General features: G+C 47.6%; 1 protein-coding gene across 1 annotated transcript in view; it reads right to left on the bottom strand.

The window, feature by feature from the left end:
• TMEM120A (transmembrane protein 120A) overlaps positions 1-25,552 on the bottom strand; it is a 145,203-nt gene that overhangs the window by 44,902 nt on the left and 74,749 nt on the right. The window contains exons 3-5 of the mRNA XM_063953974.1: positions 23,378-23,491; positions 14,531-14,590; positions 721-816 (exon numbers count right to left, since the gene is read on the bottom strand). Of these exons, the coding sequence (XP_063810044.1) occupies positions 721-816; positions 14,531-14,590; positions 23,378-23,491 (270 nt within the window). The remainder of the gene's footprint in view (positions 1-720; positions 817-14,530; positions 14,591-23,377; positions 23,492-25,552) is intronic.

Here is a 25,552-nt window from a genome sequence, read left to right as displayed (position 1 = left end):
AGAAGGGTAAAAATTAGCGATATTATTTACTATTATTCACTATATCGCTTAGTGTGTACACGCCTTTAGAAAGATTTCATGATTAAGCCAATTTGGAAATGCACTTACCAAATGCGGTGCCTCTCACAAAAAGGTGTATTTATTATTAAATGAATTAAACAAATGGGGGTATATGTAATAGAGTCCGTCGTTGCCAGAGGTGCAGGAAGTCAGCTGAGAATGGACATATTTTTAAAGCGACAAATCATAGAGAAGCAGGAAACAGAAGGTTGGGTTTGCCTTGTAAATGATTGCTGCTTTAAAAATACGGCCATTTTCAGCCGACATCCCGCACACTGTATACCTTATGACCTCTAAAGTCAAGTAATTGCACTAGGGGGTTTTTCAGGGTTGTTAGCAAATCAAAAAAGCACACTAAAGGCCAAACCATGTGCACTGAAGATGCGGCAGATATAACATGTGCAGAGAGAGTTAGATTTGGGTGGGTTATATGGTTTCTATGCAGGGTAAATACTGGCTGCTTTATTTTTACACTGCAATTCAGATTTCAGTTTGACCACACCCCACCCAAATCTAACTCTCTCTGCACATGTTATATCTGCCCCACCTGCCGTGCACATGGTTTAGCCCATTAGTGTGCTTATTTGGTTTGCTAACAACTCTGAATAAGGCCCTAGGTTTTTTTCTGAAAATAAAAATAAATGGATCAATTATACTCACCTGGAATTGAGAATAAATCGACATATAAATGACAAGACAATGAGGATCATGGTGAGGTACAGCTTGAATTTCTCATACTCGTCTTTGTAAGCAAACCTGACAGAATAAAAAGATACATACTGAATGTGAGCACATTTACTCTGCGCATGAATGTCATACTGCCAATCATGTTCAAACAAGTAAAGAAAAAGTAGGTTCTGCCAGAGACATGGATGTGATGTGGGCAACAGGGCCTGATTAAGAGCTCTGACTGCCCATGGCTAAAATACTTGTAGCATCCTCAACTGCAGCATTGCCACATCATCTCTATTATATCTGTGCAGTGTATCTGTAATTTACTCTCCCCCACCACCAGCATTTGTGCAGTATGTCCTACAGCATGATCTTATAATAAGAATTTACTTACCGATAATTCTATTTCTCATAGTCCGTAGTGGATGCTGGGGACTCCGTAAGGACCATGGGGGGATAGCGGCTCCGCAGGAGACTGGGCACATCTAAAGAAAGCTTTAGGACTAACTGGTGTGCACTGGCTCCTCCCCCTATGACCCTCCTCCAAGCCTCAGTTAGGATACTGTGCCCGGACGAGCGTACACAATAAGGAAGGATTTTGAATCCCGGGTAAGACTCATACCAGCCACACCAATCACACTGTACAACCTGTGATCTGAACCCAGTTAACAGCATGATAACAGAGGAGCCTCTGAAAGATGGCTCACAACAATAATAACCCGATTTTTGTAACAATAACTATGTACAAGTATTGCAGACAATCCGCACTTGGGATGGGCGCCCAGCATCCACTACGGACTATGAGAAATAGAATTATCGGTAAGTAAATTCTTATTTTCTCTAACGTCCTAAGTGGATGCTGGGGACTCCGTAAGGACCATGGGGATTATACCAAAGCTCCCAAACGGGCGGGAGAGCGCGGATGACTATGCAGCACCAAATGAGAGAACTCCAGGTCCTCCTCAGCCAGGATATCAATTTTGTAGAATTTTACAAACGTATTTGCTCCTGACCAAGTAGCTGCTCGGCAAAGTTGTAAAGCCGAGACCCCTCGGGCAGCCGCCCAAGATGAGCCCACCTTCCTTGTGGAATGGGCATTTACAGATTTTAGGCTGTGGCAGGCCTGCCACAGAATGTGCAAGCTGAATTGTACTACAAATCCAACGAGCAATAGTCTGCTTAGAAGCAGGAGCACCCAGCTTGTTGGGTGCACACAGGATAAACAGCGAGTCAGATTTCCTGACTCCAGCCGTCCTGGAAACATATATTTTCAGGGCACTGACAACGTCTAGCAACTTGGAGGCCTCCAAGTCCCTAGTAGCCGCAGGCACCACCAATAGGTTGGTTCAGGTGAGACGCTGAAACCACCTTGGGGAGAAACTGAGGACGAGTCCTCAATTCTGCCCTGTCCGAATGGAAAATCAGATAAGGGCTTTTTCAGGATAAAGCCGCCAATTCTGACACGCGCCTGGCCCAGGCCAGGGCCAACAGCATGGCCACTTTCCAATTCCATGTGAGATATTTTAACTCCACCGATTTAAGTGGTTCAAACCAATGTGACTTTTGGAACCCAAAACTACATTGAGATCCCAAAGTGCCACTGGAGGCACAAAAGGAGGCTGTATATGCAGTACCCCTTTTACAAACGTCTGAACTTCAGGGACTGAAGCTAGTTCTTTTTGGAAGAAAATTGACAGGGCCGAAATTTTAACCTTAATGGACCCCAATTTCAGGCCCATAGACACTCCTGTTTGCAGGAAATGTAGGAATCGACCCAGTTGAATTTCCTCCGTCGGGCCTTACTGGCCTCGCACCACGCAACATATTTTCGCCAATTGCGGTGATAATGTTTTTGCGGTTACATCCTTCCTGGCTTTGATCAGGATAGGGATGACTTCATCCGGAATGCCTTTTTTTCCTTCAGGATCCGGCGTTCAACCGCCATGCCGTCAAACGCAGCAGCGGTAAGTCTTGGAACAGACAGGGTCCTTGCTGGAGCAGGTCCCTTCTTAGAGGTAGAGGCCACGGATCCTCCGTGAGCATCTCTTGAAGTTCCGGTTACCAAATCCTTCTTGGCCAATCCGGAGCCACGAATATAGTGCTTTCTCCTCTCCAGCTTATCAATCTCAGTACCTTGGGTATGAGAGGCAGAGGAGGGAACGCATACACTGACTGGTACACCCACGGTGTTACCAGAGCGTCTACAACTATTGCCTGAGGGTCTCTAGACCTGGCGCAATACCTGTCGAGTTTTTTAATCATGTGGACGACTTCTGGGTGAAGTCCCCACTCTCCCGGGTGGAGGTCGTGCTGAGGAAGTCTGCTTCCCAGTTGTCCACTCCCGGAATGAATACTGTTGACAGTGCTATCACATGATTTTCCGCCCAGCGAAGAATCCCTGCAGCTTCTGCCATTGCCCTCCTGCTTCTTGTGCCACCCTGTCTGTTTACGTGGGTGACTGCCATGATGTTGTCCGACTGGATCAACACCGGCTGACCTTGAAGCAGAGGTCTTGCTAAGCTTAGAGCATTGTAAATGGCCCTTAGCTTCAGGATATTTATGTGAAGTGATGTATCCAGGCTTGACCCTAAGCCCTGGATATTCCTTCCCTGTGTGACTGCTCCCCAGCCTCGCAGGCTGGCATCCGTGGTCACCAGGACCCAGTCCTGAATGCCGAATCTGCGGCCCTTTAGAAGATGAGCACTCTGCAACCACCACAGGATGGATACCCTTGTCCTTGGTGACAGGGTTATCCGCTGATGCATCTGAAAATGCGACCCGGACCATTTGTCCAGTAGGTTCCACTGGAAAGTTCTTGCGTGGAATCTAACGAATGGGATTGCTTCGTAGGAAGCCACCATTTTTACCCAGAACCCTTGTGCATTGATGCACTGAGACTTGGTTCGGTTTTAGGAGGTTCCTGACTAGCTCGGATAACTCCCTTTTCTCTTCCGGGAGAAACACCTTTTTTCTGGACTGTGTCCAGGAACATCCCTAGGAAACAGAAGACAAGTCGTCGGAACCAGCTGCGATTTTGGAATATTGAGAATCCAATCGTGCTGCCGCAACACTACCTGAGATAGTGCTACACCGATGTCACGATCCGGGTATCTGGACGCCATATCTTACCCATCAGATGCCTCCTAAGGCTGGCTCAGCGCTCCAGGACCGGATCCCATCTGTTATCCTAATGTTCACATTCCTGCATCCTCTCCTGTCTCTCTGAGACGCTGTCACAGTAACGCCTTATTACATCTGGCATGACGTCCGCCGCCGTCCCTGAGCTTCTGCATGCAGAGTGTCAGAGTGGCGATTACGTCAGCCGCGGCCTCCGCTGTGTCCGCGTGGTTGGATGTGCACTTGTCAGCCTGGCGTCTCCTGTCTCCAGTGGCCGGCGCCGCCATTACTGTTTTCATTACCACATGGATTACAAACCAAACTTCCCTCCAAGTGTCTGCATGGGCGCAGCCATCTTGGATTCTGTCAGCTGATCATTTCCTCCAATCTGTTGTCAGTATTGTTAATCTGCATAATTGCCTAGCCAATCCCTTCCTTGCTGCAGGTATAAATACACTGTGCCTGAGCAAGGAAGGCGTCAGTGCTTTGGTTGTCAAACCTAGTTCCTGTTTGTCTCTCTCCTGTGATTGTCTTCCAGGTTCCAGCTCCTGTCTCAAGACTTCCACCATAGAGACCCGCACCAGCATTCCACCTGCGGTGTAGCCTGACTCTCCAATCCATTGTGGATTAATCTGTTTCCAGCTACAACATTACCTGCTTCCAGCTCAGCTTCCAGCAGAGTACAGCTTCCCTTAAAGGGCCGGTGTCCTTTCTACACTTTACCACTCTCCACCGGTATTATTATTTCTCCGCTCTCAAGTTCTACATTTCAGTTCATATTTCATCGCTCCCAAGTTCATTTATTATTTAACTGGTTCCAGCCAGTATCCACTCCGTGCTAACAACAGTCTGGTTCCAGCCAGTATCCACAGCAGCTGTTTTACCTTCAGCAACCCAGCTTTTCCTGGAACACCAGCTGGCACAATCCTGGGTTATCTCCATTGCTACAGTCGGGCCTGGTAAGGACTTTCCATCTAGAAGATCATAAGAACTATCTCACACTACCAGTGCCCTGTGGCTCCTGCCATCCTGTAGTACCCAGGAACTGTATTTATTATTTGCTGACTTTTACGTTTTCTTTTACTGCTGCTGTGTTGCGGAGTTGTCATAATAAACATCATTGTCTTTTATCCAAGTTGTCGTGGTCACGCCTTCGGGCAGTTATTATTCATGTTACTTACATGTCCAGGGGTCTGATACAACCTCCCAGGTTCCGGTACATCTCAGCCCCTACAACTGAGGCTGCCTCCCGTCAGCTCAGGCCCTCAGTTGTGACAGTAAGCACTGACCTAATGAATCCAGCCGGAGACCAGGATCAAGCGGCCAGGCCGATGCAAGAACTGGCAGCCCGACTAGAACATCAGGAGGCTGCACAGGGCCACATCATCCGCTGTCTCCAGGATCTCTCTACTCGGCTGGATGGGATTCAGACAACTCTCCGTGGATCAGGCGCGTCTGGTGCGTCAACCACAGTGACTCCAGCTATAACCCCACCCACCTTACCCATTTCTGCTCCACGTCTTCATCTTCCAACGCCAGCAAAATTTGACGGATCTCCAAGATTCTGCAGGGGATTTCTCAACCAGTGTGAGATTCAGTTTGAGCTACAACCTGGCAATTTTCCCAGTGACCGTACAAAAATTGCCTACATCATCTCTCTTCTCAGTGGCTCCGCCCTTGACTGGGCATCACCGTTATGGGAGAGGTCCGACACCCTGCTATCTTCTTACACTGCATTCGTGTCAACATTCAGGCGCATCTTCGACGAGCCAGGCCGGGTAACCTCAGCTTCATCCGAGATTCTCAGTTTACGCCAGGGGTCACGTACTGTAGGACAATATCTGATACAGTTCCAGATCCTGGCATCCGAACTGGCATGGAACGACGAGGCCCTGTATGCTGCATTCTGGCATGGCTTATCTGAGCTTATTAAAGATGAGTTAGCTACCAGAGACTTACCTTCTAAGTTAGATGAGCTAATCTCACTCTGCACGAAAGTTGATTTACGTTTCAGAGAGAGAGCAACTGAGCGTGGAAGATCATCTGCTCCAAAATCTTCTGCTCCTCCTCCTCGTCAACTGTCACCATCTAAAGATGAGCCCATGCAAATTGGCCGTTCCCGTTTAACTCCTGCTGAGCGCCGAAGACGTCTCTCTGAGTCTCTTTGTCTTTACTGTGCAGCTCCGTCTCACACCATCAATGCCTGTCCCGAACGTCCGGGAAAACTCCAAACCCTAGCTCGCCCAGGAGAGGGCCGGCTAGGAGTAATGATCTCCTCTCCATCTCCTCATGATTGTAATCTCCCAGTCTCGCTTCAAGTTGCTCAACGTTATCGGAACGTCATTGCTCTCCTTGATTCCGGAGCAGCTGGGAACTTTATTACTGAAGCCTATGTTAAACGGTGGTCCCTACCCACCGAGAGACTTCCTTCCTCCTTTTCCTTAACTGCCGTGGATGGCAGTAAAATTTTTGATACTGTTATTGCTCTAAGGACTCTACCAGTTCGTCTGAGAGTGGGAGTTCTTCATTCCGAACTTATTTCACTTTTAGTGATTCCAAGAGCCACACATCCTGTGGTCCTGGGCCTTCCATGGCTCCGTCTTCACAATCCTACAATTGATTGGACGACTACGCAAATCCTGGCATGGGGTTCCTCCTGTGCAGAGACATGTTTGTTTAAAGTATTGCCTGTCTGTTCTTCCTCCCCCAGGTCGTCTGATGTTCCACCTCCTCCATATCAAGATTTCACGGATGTGTTCAGTAAAGCTTCTGCTGATATCCTTCCTCCTCATAGAGAATGGGACTGCCCGATTGATCTCGTTCCAGGGAAGGTTCCACCTCGAGGCCGAACTTATCCGTTGTCTCTGCCTGAGACGCATTCTATGGAGGAATACATTAAAGAGAACCTAGCAAAGGGGTTCATTCGACCTTCTTCTTCCCCAGCCGGCGCAGGCTTCTTTTTTGTAAAAAAGAAAGATGGTGGTCTGCGGCCGTGCATCGACTACAGAGGTTTGAACGACATTACCATCAAGAACCGTTATCCTTTACCCCTGATTACTGAGCTCTTTGACAGAGTTAGCGGAGCTACCATCTTTACAAAGCTGGACTTGCGAGGTGCATACAATCTCATCCGGATCCGTGAGGGTGACGAGTGGAAGACCGCCTTTAACACCCGTGACGGACATTATGAGTACCTCGTCATGCCCTTCGGATTGAGCAATGCTCCAGCTGTCTTCCAGCATTTTGTCAATGAGATTTTCAGAGACATTCTATACCGTCATGTCGTGGTCTATCTAGACGATATCCTCATTTTTGCCAACGATTTAGAGGAACATCGTTTTTGGGTTAAAGAGGTTCTGTCCCGTCTCCGTGTCAATCATCTCTATTGCAAATTAGAAAAATGCGTCTTTGAAGTCAAGTCCATTCCGTTTCTAGGGTACATTGTGTCCGGTTCCGGACTAGAGATGGATCCTGAGAAACTACAAGCAATTCAGAATTGGCCGGTACCCTTAACCCTCAAAGGGGTCCAGAGGTTCTTAGGGTTCGCCAATTATTACCGAAAGTTTATACGAGACTTTTCCACCATTGTGGCGCCTATTACTGCTTTCACCAAGAAGGGTGCTAACCCGTCCAAGTGGTCTGAAGAAGCCATGCAAGCTTTTCATCTTTTAAAACAGAGGTTCATCTCTGCGCCTGTCCTGAAACAGCCTGACATCGACTCTCCTTTCATCCTAGAGGGGGATGCCTCCTCCGTTGGAGTAGGAGCGGTGTTATCTCAGAGGGCTAAAGATGGCCATTTACATCCTTGCAGTTTCTTCTCCCGGAAGTTCTCCCCAGCTGAGCGCAACTATGCCATTGGCGACCAGGAGTTGCTAGCCATCAAGCTCGCTCTAGAAGAGTGGAGGTATCTGTTGGAGAGAGCTTCTCATTTAATCACCATACTTACAGACCACAAGAACCTTTTATACCTGAAGGGCGCACAATGTCTCAACCCTCGTCAGGCCAGATGGGCACTTTTCTTTTCCAGGTTCGACTTTAAACTCCAGTTCTGTCCGGGCTCTCAGAATCGCAAGGCCGATGCCCCTTCCCGCTCATGGGAGCAAGAAAATGAGTCAGAGTCTTCAGACAAGCATCCTATTATAAATCCGTTGGCATTCTCCACGGTAGGGATGGACTCTACGCCCCCATCAGGGAAAAGTTTTGTGAAGCCGATGCTAAGGAAGAAGCTCATGCATTGGGCCCATGCTTCCCGTTTTGCCGGACATACAGGTATCCAAAAAACCCTGGAGTTTATCTCTAGGTCCTATTGGTGGCCAACTCTGAAAAAGGACGTCTTGGAGTTTATTGCATCTTGCCCAAAGTGTGCCCAACATAAAGTATCCCGCCAGTCGCCTGCGGGGCAACTGGTTCCACTATCCGTTCCCCGTCGACCATGGACCCACTTGTCGATGGATTTCATTACAGACTTACCCATGTGCAACAAGTTCAATACCATCTGGGTGGTAGTTGACCGGTTCACCAAGATGGCACACTTCATTCCTCTCACCGGTCTTCCGTCAGCTTCCAAGTTGGCTCAAGTATTCATACAAGAGATCTTCCGACTCCACGGTCTTCCTGAAGAAATTATCTCAGATCGAGGAGTTCAATTCACAGCCAAATTCTGGCGAAGTTTATGTCAAGTCCTCCAAGTCAAGCTAAAGTTTTCCACGGCTTACCATCCTCAGACCAATGGTCAAACCGAGAGGGTGAATCAGGACTTGGAGGCCTTCCTCCGCATCTATGTGTCCTCCTCTCAAGATGACTGGGTTCAATTACTTCCCTGGGCCGAGTTCTGTCATAACAACCAGTATCATTCTTCATCTGCTTCAACACCATTCTTCACTAACTTTGGATTCCACCCTAAAGTTCCTGAGTTCCAACCGCTTCCAGCAACTTCTGTTCCCGCAGTGGATATCACCTTGCATCAGTTTGCCAATATCTGGAAGAGCGTACGATCAGCTCTGCTCAAGGCATCGTTCAGGTACAAGAAGTTTGCGGATAAGAAGCGTCGAGCAGTTCCTGCTCTCAAGGTGGGTGATCGGGTATGGTTATCCACGAAGAATTTGAGGTTAAGAGTTCCCAGTATGAAGTTTGCACCTCGCTATATCGGTCCTTTCAAGATTGAACAAGTCATCAATCCTGTTGCTTACAGACTCCAGTTGCCTCCCTTCTTAAAAATACCCAGGACATTCCATGTTTCCCTGTTGAAACCGCTGATCTTGAATCGGTTTCATTCTTCACTTCCTCCAACTCCGAAAGTCCAAACTCAACGAGGCGTTGAGTATGAAGTGGCCAAGATCCTGGACTCACGTCACCGTTACGGTCAACTACAATATCTTATTGACTGGAAGGGTTATGGTCCTGAGGAACGTTCATGGACCAATGCTTCCGATGTCCATGCTCCTGCCTTGGTCCGGAGATTCCATTCCAAGTTTCCTCAAAAGCCAAAGAAGTGTCCTGGGGCCACTCCTAAAGGGGGGGGTGCTGTCACGATCCGGGTATCTGGACGCCATATCTTACCCATCAGATGCCTCCTAAGGCTGGCTCAGCGCTCCAGGACCGGATCCCATCTGTTATCCTAATGTTCACATTCCTGCATCCTCTCCTGTCTCTCTGAGACGCTGTCACAGTAACGCCTTATTACATCTGGCATGGCATCTCCCGCGGCCTCCGCCGCCGTCCCTGAGCTTCTGCATGCAGAGTGTCAGAGTGGCGATTACGTCAGCCGCGGCCTCCGCTGTGTCCGCGTGGTTGGATGTGCACTTGTCAGCCTGGCGTCTCCTGTCTCCAGTGGCCGGCGCCGCCATTACTGTTTTCATTACCACATGGATTACAAACCAAACTTCCCTCCAAGTGTCTGCATGGGCGCAGCCATCTTGGATTCTGTCAGCTGATCATTTCCTCCAATCTGTTGTCAGTATTGTTAATCTGCATAATTGCCTAGCCAATCCCTTCCTTGCTGCAGGTATAAATACACTGTGCCTGAGCAAGGAAGGCGTCAGTGCTTTGGTTGTCAAACCTAGTTCCTGTTTGTCTCTCTCCTGTGATTGTCTTCCAGGTTCCAGCTCCTGTCTCAAGACTTCCACCATAGAGACCCGCACCAGCATTCCACCTGCGGTGTAGCCTGACTCTCCAATCCATTGTGGATTCATCTGTTTCCAGCTACAACATTACCTGCTTCCAGCTCAGCTTCCAGCAGAGTACAGCTTCCCTTAAAGGGCCGGTGTCCTTTCTACACTTTACCACTCTCCACCGGTATTATTATTTCTCCGCTCTCAAGTTCTACATTTCAGTTCATATTTCATCGCTCCCAAGTTCATTTATTATTTAACTGGTTCCAGCCAGTATCCACTCCGTGCTAACAACAGTCTGGTTCCAGCCAGTATCCACAGCAGCTGTTTTACCTTCAGCAACCCAGCTTTTCCTGGAACACCAGCTGGCACAATCCTGGGTTATCTCCATTGCTACAGTCGGGCCTGGTAAGGACTTTCCATCTAGAAGATCATAAGAACTATCTCACATTACCAGTGCCCTGTGGCTCCTGCCATCCTGTAGTACCCAGGAACTGTATTTATTATTTGCTGACTTTTACGTTTTCTTTTACTGCTGCTGTGTTGCGGAGTTGTCATAATAAACATCATTGACTTTTATCCAAGTTGTCGTGGTCACGCCTTCGGGCAGTTATTATTCATGTTACTTACATGTCCAGGGGTCTGATACAACCTCCCAGGTTCCGGTACATCTCAGCCCCTACAACTGAGGCTGCCTCCCGTCAGCTCAGGCCCTCAGTTGTGACAACCGACTTCCAACAACTGTTCCCTGGATCTTACCCTTATCAGGGAATCGTCCAAGTAAGGGATAACTAAAATTCCCTTCCTTCGAAGGGATATCCTTTCGGCCATTACCTTGGTAAAGACCCGGGGTGCCGTGGACCATCCCTACGGCAGCGTCTGAACTGATAGTGACAGTTCTGTACCATAACCTGAGGTACCCTTGGTGAGAAGGGTAAATTTTGACATGAAGGTAAGCATCCTTGATGTCCCGAGACATCATGTAGTCCCCTTCTTCCAGGTTCGCAATCACTGCTCTGAGTGACTCAATCTTGAATTTGAACCTCTGTATGTAAGTGTTCAAAGATTTTAGATTTAGAATCGGTCTCACCGAGCCGTCTGGCTTCGGTACCACAATAGTGTGGAATAATACCCCGTTCCCTGTTGCAGGAGGGGTACCTTGATTATCACCTGAAGGATCCAGGGGTCTACTTGCGAGTGAGCCCACTGCGCACTGAAATTCATTGAGAACGGGCCCCCACCGTGCCTGAGCTTGTAAGGCCCTAGCGTCATACTGAGGGCTTTGCAGAGGCGGGAAAGGATTTCTGTTCCTGGGAACTGGGTAATCTCTTCAGCCGTTTTCCTCTCCATCTGTCACGAGCAGAAAAGAGGAACCTTTTGTCCGCTTGCCAACAAAGGACTGCGCCTGATAATACGGCGTCTTATTTTGAGAGGCGACCTGGGGTACAAACGTGGATTTCCCAGTTGTTGCCGTGGCCACCAGGTCTAAAAGACCGACCCCAAATGTCCCCTTTCAAAGGCAATACTTCCAAATGCCGTTTGGAATCCGCATCACCTGACCATTTTACTGGTAGAATTGGACAACGCACTTATACTTGATGCCAGTCGGCAAATATTCCGCTGTGCATCATGCATATATAGAAATGCATCTTTTAAATGCTCTATAGGCAATAATATACTATCCTTATCTAGGATATCAATATTTCCAGTCAGGGAATCCGACCATGCCAACCCAGCACTGCACCTCCAGGCTGAGGCGATTGCTGGTCGCAGTATAACACCAGTATGTGTGTGAATACATTTTTGGATACCCTCCTGCTTTCTATCAGCAGGATCCTTAAGGGCGGCCATCTCATGAGAGGGTAGAGCCCTTGTTCTTACAAGCGTGTGAGCGCCTTATCCCCTCTAGGGGGTGTTTCCCAACGCACCCTAACCTCTGGCGGGAAAGGGTATATAGCCAATACTTTTTATCAATTGTTATCGGGGGGAAACCCACGCATCATCACACACCATTTTATTTCTCAGATTCAGGAAAACTACAGGTAGTTTTTCCCTCACCGAACATAATACCCCTTTTTGGTGGTACTCGTATTATCAGAAATGTATAAAACATTTTCCATTGTCTCAATCATGTAACGTGTGGCCCTACTGGAAATCACGGTTGTCTCTTCACCGTCGACACAGGAGTCAGTATCCGTGTCGGCGTCTGTATCTGCCATCTGAGGTAACGGGCGCTTTAGAGCCCCTGACGGCCTATGAGACGTCTGGACAGGCACAAGCTGAGTAGCCGGCTGTCTCATGTCAACCACTGTTTTTTTTATACAGAGCTGACACGGTCACGTAATTTTCAACAGTACATCCACTCAGGTGTCGACCCCCTAGGTGGTGACATCACTGTTACAGACACTCTGCTCCGTCTCCACATCATTTTTCTCCTCATACATGTCGACACAACGTACCGACATACAGCACACACACAGGGAATGCTCTGATAGAGGACAGGACCCAACTAGCCCTTTGGGGAGACAGAGGGAGAGTATGCCAGCACACACCAGAGCGCTATATATATATATATATATATATATATATACACAGGGATAACCTTATATAAGTGTTTTCCCCCTTATAGCTGCTGTATGTTTTAATACTGCGCCTAATTAGTGCCCCCCTCTCTTTTTTTAACCCTTTCTGTAGTGTAGTGACTGCAGGGAAGAGCCAGGGAGCTTCCCTCCAACTGAGCTGTGAGGGAAAATGGCGCCAGTGTGCTGAGGAGATAGGCTCCGCCCCCTTTTCGGCGGCCTTATCTCCCGTTTTTCTGTATATTCTGGCAGGGGTTAAATGCATCCATATAGCCCAGGAGCTATATGTGATGTATTTTTTGCCATGTAAGGTATTTTTATCATGTTTTATTGCGTCTCAGGGCGCCCCCCCCAGCGCCCTGCACCCTCAGTGACCGGAGTATGAAGTGTGCTGAGAGCAATGGCGCACAGCTGCAGTGCTGTGCGCTACCTTATTGAAGACAGGAACGTCTTCTGCCGCCGATTTTTCCGGACCTCTTCGCTCTTCTGGCTCTGTAAGGGGGCCGGCGGCGCGGCTCCGGGACCCATCCAGGCTGGGCCTGTGATCGTCCCTCTGGAGCTAATGTCCAGTAGCCAAGAAGCCCAATCCACTCTGCACGCAGGTGAGTTCGCTTCTTCTCCCCTTAGTCCCTCGATGCAGTGAGCCTGTTGCCAGCAGGTCTCACTGAAAATAACAAACCTAAACTAAAACTTTCACTAAGAAGCTCAGGAGAGCCCCTAGTGTGCACCCTTCTCGTCGGGCACAGAAATCTAACTGAGGCTTGGAGGAGGGTCATAGGGGGAGGAGCCAGTGCACACCAGTTAGTCCTAAAGCTTTCTTTAGATGTGCCCAGTCTCCTGCGGAGCCGCTATCCCCCCATGGTCCTTACGGAGTCCCCAGCATCCACTTAGGACGTTAGAGAAATAGGGGTGGTCCTCAGGCTGCCCACGGCCGGGCTCCCGGCGACCACCATGTCGGCGCCGGAATCCCGACTGCCAGCATACCGACATCTCTTCTCCCTCTTGGGGGTACACGACCCCCCTGGAGGGAGGATAGACAGCACGGCGCGCGTAGCGTGCCAATGTGCCCGCAAGGGGCTCATTGGCGCTTGCCCAGCTGTCGGTATGCCGGCATGCTGGTCACCGGGACCCCGACCGCCGGCAAACCATACTACACCCCTTATATAGGTCTTTGCAGTGATAACATACCGCCCTCACCCGCCAGCTCTTGTACAGTACAGTATGTCAAGCATCACAATCTCTCATAGGTCACTGTATTTATAACATACGGTTCTGGTACCTTCCACCCCAAGCCACAGAGCTTGCATGTCCTGAAACCTTGTTATGTCTGTTGTCTATTAAAAAAAATGCTATTCCTCACCCCTATTATTTCAAACAAAGGACTCACTGCAGTAAATGTTTATGTGTCAATGGCTTATCATAAGCTGCACACATCCATTTTCATCAATATAGTCCTGGGCAGGCAGTATATCAGTATGCTCCTTCCACCTCCTATCAGTCTGTCTGTGACAGGGAGGATCATGGGAGTCACTAGAAGACGGGTGACTGGTGAGGACTGAACAGGAAACACTAGTGCAAACAATACCAGGTGTCCCCTAAGAACCTGTGCCCTAGGTTGCAGCCTGATCAGCCTAATGACCAGGCACTGAAGACACAGAATGAAACAGCTGGGAGAACTTTGTTTCATATAACACAGCAGCATTTTCCAGCATCAGGTTGACTGAAGCATGACTTCATTACTCTGTGATGTTGTTAGTGCATAAATACTTGGATTTGCTGCTTGATAGCACACTGCAACCTTGTCGTAAATGGGCCTGCAGGAGTTGGCAGACCTAAAGCACTGTGTATTCTAATAATCTCATTGGCTAAATGTTGAACTAACCCTGCCACTCATCAAATCTTATTCTGTGTGTCAGGGTCTGAAAATAAAAATAAATAAATGCAAAAGGTTCTCCGACATTAATCACACCAAAAAGAGCCTGCTTTACTTACTTGGACTGCTTGCTCAGGAGCGTTACATTCACATTCCCCAATACCAGACTTAGGTACAATCTGAAATGGAACATACAATAAACTATAAATATAATAAATTTCTTCTCTTATACATGGACATAGAGGGTGATTCAGATCTGATCGCTGCTGTGCGTTTTCGCGCAGCAGGCGATCAATGATAGACTGCGCATGCGTATGCATGCGCATGTGTTCCCATGTGTTTTCAGGTAGGGTGTGTGACGTCAGCTCCATCCCTGATCAGCCTGTTCTCATTGCACTGTAGGAGTGAGTCCTGGGCTGCGCAGAGACTGCACACACTGGATTTTTGCAGTTCGGCGTACACATGGGATCGCACACTTGCACGGGCAAATTTACACTCCCCTTGGGCAGCGACTATATAAATGCAGGACAGCAAAGTTAGCAGCCTAGCAATCACGTCTGAATTACCCATATAACCTTATGACTGCTTTCTAACTTTCTGCAGTTATTACTATTCATGCTGCATGGAAATAAAACAATAAATAAAAAACATTAGCTCTGTAAAATATTGTATGCAGTGCCAAATTTATTACAAAGACTTAAGTTAACACCTAGGACGAGATTCAAATGTTATCGCCCCCTATCTCCCGTGACAGGAGATCGCAGGGGGTGATATACAAATGTACCCCATTTTCGCGCTGATCGCGCCCATAGCAGTTGGGTTTAGCCGTGTAAAGTGGCTAAACCCAATTAAACTATTGGGCGCGACTCGAAAAGTCACGGTGACCAAACGGGTCACTTTTCGCGCATTTCAGCTAGTCACCCCCTGGGGTAGCGAGCTGAAATGCTGATGTCGCGCCCGCCTGCAGCAACATTTGAATGGCTGCTGGCAAACATGATCGTGGGCGGGAGGCGGGGAAAAGCGGACAATCTCGCCCCTAGAATGTATTATTTGCATTGCTTTTCATAACTCTGAATTAAAAAGTAAAATGTAACCGAACATTTCATATTAAAACCTAATAAAAAGCAACAAACACACCTCTATAGTAACATTACTCTTTAGCTGTAGTCAACAATACTGCATAAAAATAGGATTTTAATACCTACCGGTAAATCCTTTTCTCTTAGTCCGTAGAGGATGCTGGGGACTCCAAAAGGACCATGGGGTATAGACGAGATCCGCAGGAAACATGGGCACTTTAAGACTTTAAATGGGCGTGAACTGGCACCTCACTCTATGCCCCTCCTCCAGACCTTAGTTATAGGAACTGTGCCCAGGGAGACGGACATTTCAAGGAAAGGATTTTTGTTAACTAAGGGTGAGACACATACCAGCTCACACCACAACACACAGTACAACATGGCATTCAACTAACCAGTTAACAGCATGAACCAAAAAATCAGCAACAGGCTGATTGAACCAAAACACAACCTTTGTGTAACAAAAGCAATAACTAATAACAAGTACTGCAGGTAGAGTCCGCACTGGGACGGGCGCCCAGCATCCTCTCTGGACTAAGAGAAAAGGATTTACCGGTATGTATTAAAATCCTATTTTCTCCTTCGTCCTAGAGGATGCTGGGGACTCCAAAAGGACCATGGGGTCTATACCAAAGCTCCAGACCGGGTGGGAGAGTGCAGATGATTCTGCAGCACCGACTGAGCAAACATGAGGTCCTCATTAGCCAGGGTATCAAACTTGTAGAATTTTGCAAAAGTGTTTGAACCCGACCAAGTAGCTGCTCAGCAAAGTTGTAACGCAGAGACACCCCGGGCAGCCGCCCAAGACGAGCCCACCTTCCTAGTGGAATGGGCTTTCACGGATTTCGGTAACGGCAAACCAGTCGTAGAATGAGCATGCTGAATCGTATTACAAATCCAGCGTGCAATAGTCTGCTTAGAAGCAGGAGCCCCAATCTTGTTGGAAGCATACAGGACAAACAGCGCCTCAGTTTTCCTGATACGAGCCGTTCTGGCTACATAAATTTTCAAAGCTCTGACCACATCAAGAGACTTTGAATCCCCCAAGGCTTCAGAAGCCACCGGAACTACAATAGGTTGGTTCATGTGAAATGAAGAAACCACCTTCAGGAGGAATTGTTGACGAGTCCTCAACTCTGCTCTATCCTCATGGAAAACCAAATAGGGGCTTTTGTGAGACAAAGCCGCCAATTCCGACACCCGCCTCGCGGACGCCAAGGCCAAAAGCATGACCACTTTCCAAGTGAGAAATTTCAACTCAACCTTTTGTAAAGGTTCAAACCAATGTGACGTAAGGAACTGTAACACCACGTTAAGGTCCCATGGTGCCACTGGGGGCACAAATGGAGGCTGGATGTGCAGCACGCCCTTCACAAAAAAGTCTGTACTTCTGGAAGCAAGGCCAATTCCCTTTGAAAGAAAATTGATAAGGCCGAAATCTGCACTTTAATAGATCCTAGCTTTAGGCCCGCCTCCACACCAGCTTACAAAAAATGGACAAACCGGCCCAGCTGAAATTCTTCTGTAGGAGCCTTCTTGGATTCGCACCAAGACACATACTTCCTCCAAATACGGTGGTAATGCTTCACCGTTACCTCCTTTCTAGCTTTCAGTAGAGTGGGGATGACCTCTCTGGGAATACCCTTTCGAGCTAAGATTTGGCGTTCAACCGCCATGCCGTCAAACGCAACCGCGGTAAGTCCTGGAACACGCACGGCCCCTGCTGTAACAGATCCTCTCTTAGAGGAAGAGGCCAGGGATTTCCTATGAGTAATTCCTGAAGATCCGGATACCAGGCCCTCCGTGGCCAATCTGGAACAACGAGTATCGCCTGAACTCCTGTTCTTCTTATGATCCTTATCACCTTTGGGATGAGTGGAAGTGGAGGGAACACAGACTGACTGAAACACCCACGGTGTCACTAGTGCGTCCACTGCTATCGCTTGAGGGTCCCTTGACCTGGAACAATACGTCTGAAGCTTCTTGTTGAGGCGAGACGCCATCATGTCTACTTGAGGAATTCCCCAATGACTCGTCACTTCTGCAAAGACCTCTTGATGAAGACCCCACTCTCCTGGATGGAAATCGTGTCTGCTGAGGAAGTCTGCTTCCCAGTTGTCCACGCCTGGAATGAAGACCACTGACAGAGCGCTTGCATGTTTTTCCGCCCAGCGAAAAATCCTTGTGGCCTCCGCCATCGCCGCTCTGCTCCTTGTTCCACCTTGGCGGTTTATGTGCGCCACCGCTGTTATGTTGTCCGACTGAATCAGGACGGGTAGGCCGCGAAGCAGATGTTCCGCTTGTACAAGGCCGTTGTAAATGGCCCTTAATTCCAGAATGTTTATGTGTAGACAAGTTTCTTGGCTCGACCATTTTCCCTGGAAATTTTCCCCCTGTAAAGACCGCTCCCCAACCTCAGAGACTCGCATCCGTGGTCACCAGGATCCAATCTTGGATCCCGATCCTGCGACCCTCTAGGAGAGAGAACTTTGGAGCCACCACAGGAGAGAAATCCTGGCCCTGGGAGATAGGGATATCTTCCGGTGCCAGTGTAGATGGGACCCGGACCACTTGTCCAACAGGTCCCACTGAAAAACTCTGGCATGAAACCTGCCAAACGGGATGGCCTCGTAAGCCGCCACCATCTTCCCCAGCACTCGAGTGCACTGATGAATCGACACTCTTGCCGGTTTCAGAATTCCCTTGACCATGTTCTGGATTTCCAGAGCATTTTCCAACGGAAGAAAAATTCTCTGTAGTTCCGTGTCCAGAATCATGCCCAAGAACGACAGCCGTGTTGTTGGAATCAACTGTGACTTTGGCAAATTTAGGAGCCAGCCATGTTGTTGCAGAACTGTCAGGGAGAGCGCAATGTTTTTTAGCAACTGCTCCTTTGATCTCGCCTTTATCAGGAGATCGTCCAAGTATGGGATAATTGTGACCCCTTGGTTGCGCAGGAGCACCATCATTTCCGCCATTACTTTGGTCTTTCCACGGCCCCGAGGATTTTCACCAAACGGCAACGTCTGAAACTGGTAATGACAATCCTGAACAGCGAACCTCAGGTACGCCTGATGAGGAGGATATATGGGGACATGCAGGTAAGCATCCTTTATGTCGACTGACACCATAAAATCCCCCTCTTCCAGACTGGAGATCACTGCTCTGAGAGATTCCATCTTGAATTTGAACCTTTTTAAAAACAGATTGAAGGATTTTAAGTTCAGAATCGGTCTGACCGAGCCATCTGGCTTCGGGACCACGAACAGGCTTGAATAAAACCCTTCCCCCCGTTGTGACGGGGGTACCGCGACAATGACTTGCTGCTGACACAGCTTTTGTATTTCAGCACACACTACCTCCCTTTCCGGAAGAGAAGCTGGCAAGGCCGATTTGAAAAATCGGTGTGGGGGCACGTCTTGAAACTCCAGTTTGTATCCTTGGGCCACAATTTCCAGCACCCAAGGATCCAGGCCCGAGTGAACCCAGACCGGACTGAAGAGCTGAAGACGCGCCCCCACCGGTGCGGACTCCTGCATGGGAGCCCCAACGTCATGCGGTGGATTTAGCAGAAGCCGGGGAGGACTTCTGCTCCTGGGAGCTTGCCACAGCCGGCGACCTTTTTCCCCTCCCCTTGCCTCTAGCAGCAAGGAAGGAGGACCCTCGTCCTTTCTTGAATTTATTAGACCGAAAGGACTGCATCTGATAGTGAGGCGTTTTCTTTTGCTGCTAGGGACATAAGGCAGAAATGAAGACTTACCCGCGGTAGCTGTAGAAACCAGGTCCGCGAGGCCTTCACCAAACAAAACTCCACCTTTATAGGGCAGAGCCTCCATAGCCTTTTTAGAATCAGCATCACCATTCCATTGATGAGTCCACAACGCCCTCCTAGCCGAGATTGCCATGGCATTGGCCCTTGATCCCAAGAGGCCAATATCTCTCGCAGGCTCCCTTAGATAGACTGCAGCGTCCTTGATATGACCCACTGTCAAAAGCACGCTATCCCTATCCAGGGTGTCTATGTCAGATGACATGTTATCTGCCCATTTTTCAATCGCGCTACTCACCCATGCCGATGCTACGGCCGGCCTGAGCAGCGTACCCGTAGTGACATAAATTTGATTTCAAAGTAGTGCAGGATCTTTAGGGCTGCCGTGTCCGGGGACGGTAGCGCCACCTTCTTGGACAAACGCGCTAGAGCTTTGTCCACTGTGGGAGATGACTCCCACCCTAACCTATCCCCAGAGGGAAACGGGTATGCCATAGAAATTCTCCTGGGAATCAGCCACTTTTTGTCAGTAGCTTCCCAAGCCTTTTCAAAAAGAGCGTTAAGTTCATGAGAGGGAGGAAACGTTACCTCAGGTTTCTTTCCTTTAAACATACAGACCCTTGTCTCAGGGACAGCGGGGTCCTCAGTGATACTGTATGTAACACATCCTTTATTGCCACACTCATGTACTGAATGCTCTTAGCCAGTTTGGGATTCAACTTGGTATCATTATAGTCGACACTGGAGTCCGAAACCGTGTCGGTATCTGTATCTGCTATCTGGGTAAACGTACGTTTCTGTGACCCTGAAGTCTGAGTTTGTGACAAAACATCTCCCATGGATTGTCTCCATGCTTGGTTCTGCCTATCTACCCAATCAGCAGTCGGCGGCGCCGACGGAGTCATTCCCACATTCTGTTCTACCCCCGCACCAGCCTCCTCCTGGGAAGAGCATCCAGCCTCAGACATGTCGACACACGAGTACCGACACACACAATCACACTGGGCTATAGGGGACAGACCCACAGTAAGGCCCTTCAGAGAGACAGAAAGGGAGTTTGCCAGCTCACACCCAGCGCCTCACCCGGTCTGAAGGAATTTTCAAAACCCCAGACCTAGCAGCGCTTTATATTTAAATAAATACAACACCAAATATGCTGTGCCCCCCCCCCCCCCCCCCTGCTTTTGCACCCTGCTACTTGAGACAGAAGTGAGGGCCAGGACCAGCACCTCTGCAGCTTGCTGAGAAGAGAAAATGGCGCTGATTAGAGCTGGAGGACGAAGCTCCGCCCCCTACGTGGCGCGCTTGTGTCCCGCTATTATTTATACTGGCGGGGGTCTGTATACAGTGCCTATGCACTGTATACTGTCTTGCCAGTCCCCAAAATGAGGTTTAATTGCTGCCCAGGGCGCCCCCCCTGCGCCCTGCACCCATATAGTGCCGTTAGTGTGTGGGAGCAATGGCGCGCAGCGCGACCGCTGCGCGGTACCTCCGAAGATCAGAAGTCTTCTGCCGCCTCTGAAGTCTTCTTGCTTCTGCTACTCACCCGGATTCTCTCTTCAGGCTCTGTGAGGGGGACGGCGGCGCGGCTCCGGGAACGAGCAGCTAGGTGCACCAAGTGATCGGACCCTCTGGAGCTAATGGTGTCCAGTAGCTTAAGAAGCAGAGCCTTTAAACTCACAGATGTAGGTCTGCTTCTCTCCCCTCAGTCCCACGAAGCAGGGAGCCTGTTGCCAGCAGTGAGCCCTGAAAATAATAAATCTAACAAAAGTCTTTTCTAGAGAAACTCTGTTGGGGTCCCCTAGTGTGTGACCAGTCTCTCTGGGCACAGAATCTAACTGAGGTCTGGAGGAAGGGCATAGAGGAAGGAGCCAGCTCACGCCCATTTAAAGTCTTAAAGTGCCCATGTCTCCTGCGGATCCCGTCTATACCCCATGGTCCTTTTGGAGTCCCCAGCATCCTCTAGGACGAAGGAGAAAAGATATAACAGAAAATAGATAATTACACAAAACTAACATCAACCTTCAGTATAAAATCTCTAATTTATCATAATAATAATAATAATAATAATTTTATTTATATAGCGCTCTTTCTCCAATAGGACTCAAGGCGCTTAACAGATACACAGCATAATATAGTACAGAAAAATAATGAAGTACATTTTTCATAAAATACAGAAGCATGAAGATACTAAAAGAGACACTATGGAAATGCTTGAGTAAACAGGAAAGTCTTGAGTCTACTTTTGAAGGATTCTATAGTTGGGGCCTCTCGCACTGTGCTGGGAAGTGAGTTCCATAGAGTCGGAGCCGCATGACTAAAAGCTCGACCCCCAGATGAATTACGGTAGATTCTAGGTACTGCTAAAAGTCCTTCATCTACAGATCGCAGTAATCGAGTGGGGCAGTATGGGATCAGAAGCTGTTTCAGGTACCTTGGGCCTTGGTCATGTAATGCTTTGAAACTCAGTAAGCCAATCTTGAAGAGGATTCGCCATCTTACAGGCAGCCAGTGAAGGGAGTAGAGGATGGGTGTTATGTGGCTGGAACGGGGCTGGTTGGTTAACAGCCTGGCAGCTGTGTTTTGCACCAGCTGTAAGCGTTGCAATTCTTTTGCTGGTAGACCAAGGTAGAGGGCATTACAGTAGTCTAATCGAGATGATACAAATGCATGTATGACTTTTGGCATATCATCTGAGGGAATTAGGTGCTTGATTCTGGCTATGTTCCTCAGGTGAAAGAATGAGGATTTGATTGTGGCTGATATCTGATGTTTAAGTGTCAAGCCATCATCCAGGACAACGCCAAGATTCCGCACATGATCACTAGTCTGTAATTCTGAATCCCCGAGTGTAAGTCCAGTTGGTTGGCTATGCTGCAGTCTTGTCCTTTGATGTTGCGGTCGTATTATAAGGACCTCTGTTTTATCCGGGTTCAGTCGCAGCCAACTGGCGCTCATCCACTCCTGTAGTTCAGCTAGACAGCCATTCAGGGTTGCTACTGGGTTATCAGTGCCCGGAGCAAAGGACAAGTACAGTTGTGTATCATCTGCATAGCAGTGGTAGACCAGGCCATGGCGCCTGATTATTTCGCCCAATGGGAGCATGTATACTGCAAAAAGCATGGGGGATAGTATAGAACCTTGTGGGACACCACATGGCAATGGCACTGGTGGTGATGAGTATAATCCAGATGATACTCTCTGTGACCTGCCTGTGAGAAATGATTTGAACCAGTTTAGGACTGTGCCATCCAGACCACAGAAGTGTATCAGTCGCTCAATCAGAAGCCCGTGGTCCACGGTATCAAATGCTGCCGAGAGATCCAGAAGGATTAATATTGAACAGTCACCTCTGTCTTTTGCCATCAGAAGATCATTTAACACACACACCAGGGCTGTTTCAGTGGATATGGATTAGTAGCTCACATTTACTCGATACAATGTCTATTTTCAAAAGGATACATCAATACAGGATCGGTATGTGATTCCGGCAGGAAGGATGCCAGCGGTCACAATACCATCCCGATGGTCAAGATCCTGACAGAGATGAGGTAACTATTTAAACTCCTTCCCCACCTCTAACCCTCCCTTAACGCAGCCTAACTCTAACCTTCCTCCTTAATGCTGAATCCTAACCTCCCCCCTTACTGACTAAACATAAACCCCACTTTCTGCAGCCTACCCCTTCCCCCCTTACTGCCTAAACCTAACCTTCCTCCGGTGGTGCCTAACATTAACCCCCCCCCCCCCTCGCAGCCTAACCTTAACCCTTCCATGTGGCGCCTAAACCTAATCCCCCTCCCCCTTTTTGCGCATCTAAACACTAACCCTCCTGGCTATACTTATCTTTGGAATTCCGGCTGTCGGGATTCCTGTGTCGGGATCATGACCTGTTCTGTATTCCGGCGTCGGTATATTCATCACCATCAATACTACATTATTATTTTGTCCAATATGCTAAGATGATGACAAATATGACCTAAAATTTATTTCAATAAAATGATTACCTACTGTAGATTGGTGACATATTGAAGACTTGGGTAGGTTTTAACCTGTGCCAATTTTTTTACTGCTATGCTGTGGAGATAAAGAACTTACAGTAGACACATGATTCTTACCCATTTTTCTTGGGTAGAAAAGACTCCATCTCAAAAAATGTCTTTTCTCGCAGATTAATGTTTTCTTGTATGTCTTTAATTTGATCTTCTCCATTTTCCTGGGTGCTCTTTACTCTATAAATATAAAAATAACAAAAGTTCCAAACTCAACATAGAACTATTAATTATTTTAGGCATTATGGTTAAAACTATATAAAGCAATAATGTACTTATTCAGAATGCATTTTTTGGTTGAATACTACTAGACAAAAGAGCCTTAGTGCAGTGGTTCCCAAACTGGGTGCTGTGTCACACTAAGGCACTTGAAGAGTATGCCACAGGTTGGTGGTGCAGGACCAAATCAAACTGTTTATGGACATTGTGATAGAAAAACCAGCTGTGGTGGCTGCCAATCAGAAAATATGTGTATAAACAGAAGCACAACCCTGTCCACCACCACATGCAGTAACTGAACTTGAAGATGACATAGAAGCACAATTTACTTACAGTAATTTAATAATTTTTGCTGGATTTCTCAAAAAAAGACTTCTGGCCTAGGGATGCAGTGGAAAAAAATAGCTGACAAGCAAAGATGCTGAGATCCAAAACGTTTGGGAAGCACTGCCTTAGGGGTCTATTTATGAAGCAGTGAAAAGAGTGAAGAAGTGATCCAGTGGAAAAGTTGCCCATGGCAACCAATCAGCTGCTCTGTATAATTTTAAAGTATGCAAATTATAAGTGTTGATTGGAGCCAGCTCCACTGGCTCACTTCTCCACACTTTTTACTGCTTCATGAATAGGGGTGTGGTATGGAAGGTAGATAGTAACTAGGTCGACAGTGTTTAGGTCGACCACTATTGGTCGACAGGGATGCTAGGTCGACAGGGTCTGTAGGTCGACATGTTCTAGGTCTACAGGTCAAAAGGTCGACATGAGTTTTTTATGTTGTTTTTTTTGTAGAGTGACCGGGAACCCCAATTAGTGCAACGCTTCGCTCACCATGCTTCGGGCAAGGTTACCGTTCCCAATTGTAGTCCACGTGGATCGTTAAGTATGAAAAGATTAAAAAAAGAAGAAAAAAAAATCATAAAAAAACCTCATGTCGACCATTTGACCTGTCGACCTAGAACATGTCGCCCTAGAGACCCTGTCGACCAATAGTCGTCGACCTAGATACCCTGTCGACCTAGTTACTGTCGACCTAGAGACCAGATCCCCATGAATAGACCCCTTAGAGTTTTAATATAATTATCAATTTAGGTACAATTTTTAAATTACATACTTTAAACATTTAATGTATCTATTTTAAAACTGGTACATCAGCAGATTAACGCAGAAAAAAACTGGACTTTAAGTTGTCTTCTTAAATCATAACATCATGTAAACAAAATAACTAGAAAGGCTAAACTCCGTGCCAAAGGGTGGAGAATTCCGGACAACACAAAAGGAACGTCAGTGCCAACAGCTGCTGGCTGCCCATTCCAAAAGAATCACATTGTTACACCAGAATATTTATTATTGTGAATCGTTTTGTTTACACAGCGGCTTTTATATATCAATGCAAGTTGTTATTAGTCAAGTATTTTTGTGTGAAGAGGAAAATTACAGATTGTGATACACTAATAGCAGTCCAATTTAAGATTTGCTTTATATAGGAATCTTTGTGCATTTCAAAGGTAGTATACCTTAGCTCAAGGTGTTAGTTTTTATCCTTATACAGTATGTAGACAATGCTTTCCAATGTAGTCAGGATTAGACAATCCAATTGCGGGTGATGTTTTTGACCCCACCAGTTAGTGCAGCAAAGGCTGCACATTACGTCAGCTCAGATTTGCAGAATTTTGTTAGCAGCCTCATAGGGCTGGTACAAAATAGTGCAAATTCGGGGGGAGATCGATCCGCGATGTGTGCGAGAAGCGGTACCAATTTAATGGCAATTTGCACCCTTCGCCCACATCACGCCCACAATTGGACTGACCTCTAAGATTATGCGGGAGATTTATCAAAGATTGGAGAGTGATAAAGTACCAACCAATCAGCGGTCATTCTTCAAAAACAGCTTGCAAAATGACAGTTAGGAGATGATTGGTTGGTACCTTATCTCTCTCAACTTTCTCTCCAAGCTTTGACAAATCTCCCCCTATTTCCTTTATCAGCTGCCAGTTACTAAAGTGTCCCAGAACAAAAAAAAAGTGA

Source organism: Pseudophryne corroboree, chromosome 2 (genome assembly GCF_028390025.1).
Source record: "Pseudophryne corroboree isolate aPseCor3 chromosome 2, aPseCor3.hap2, whole genome shotgun sequence".
Classification (NCBI taxonomy): Eukaryota; Metazoa; Chordata; class Amphibia; order Anura; family Myobatrachidae; genus Pseudophryne; species Pseudophryne corroboree.
This window is presented reverse-complemented; position numbering and strand designations above follow the sequence as displayed.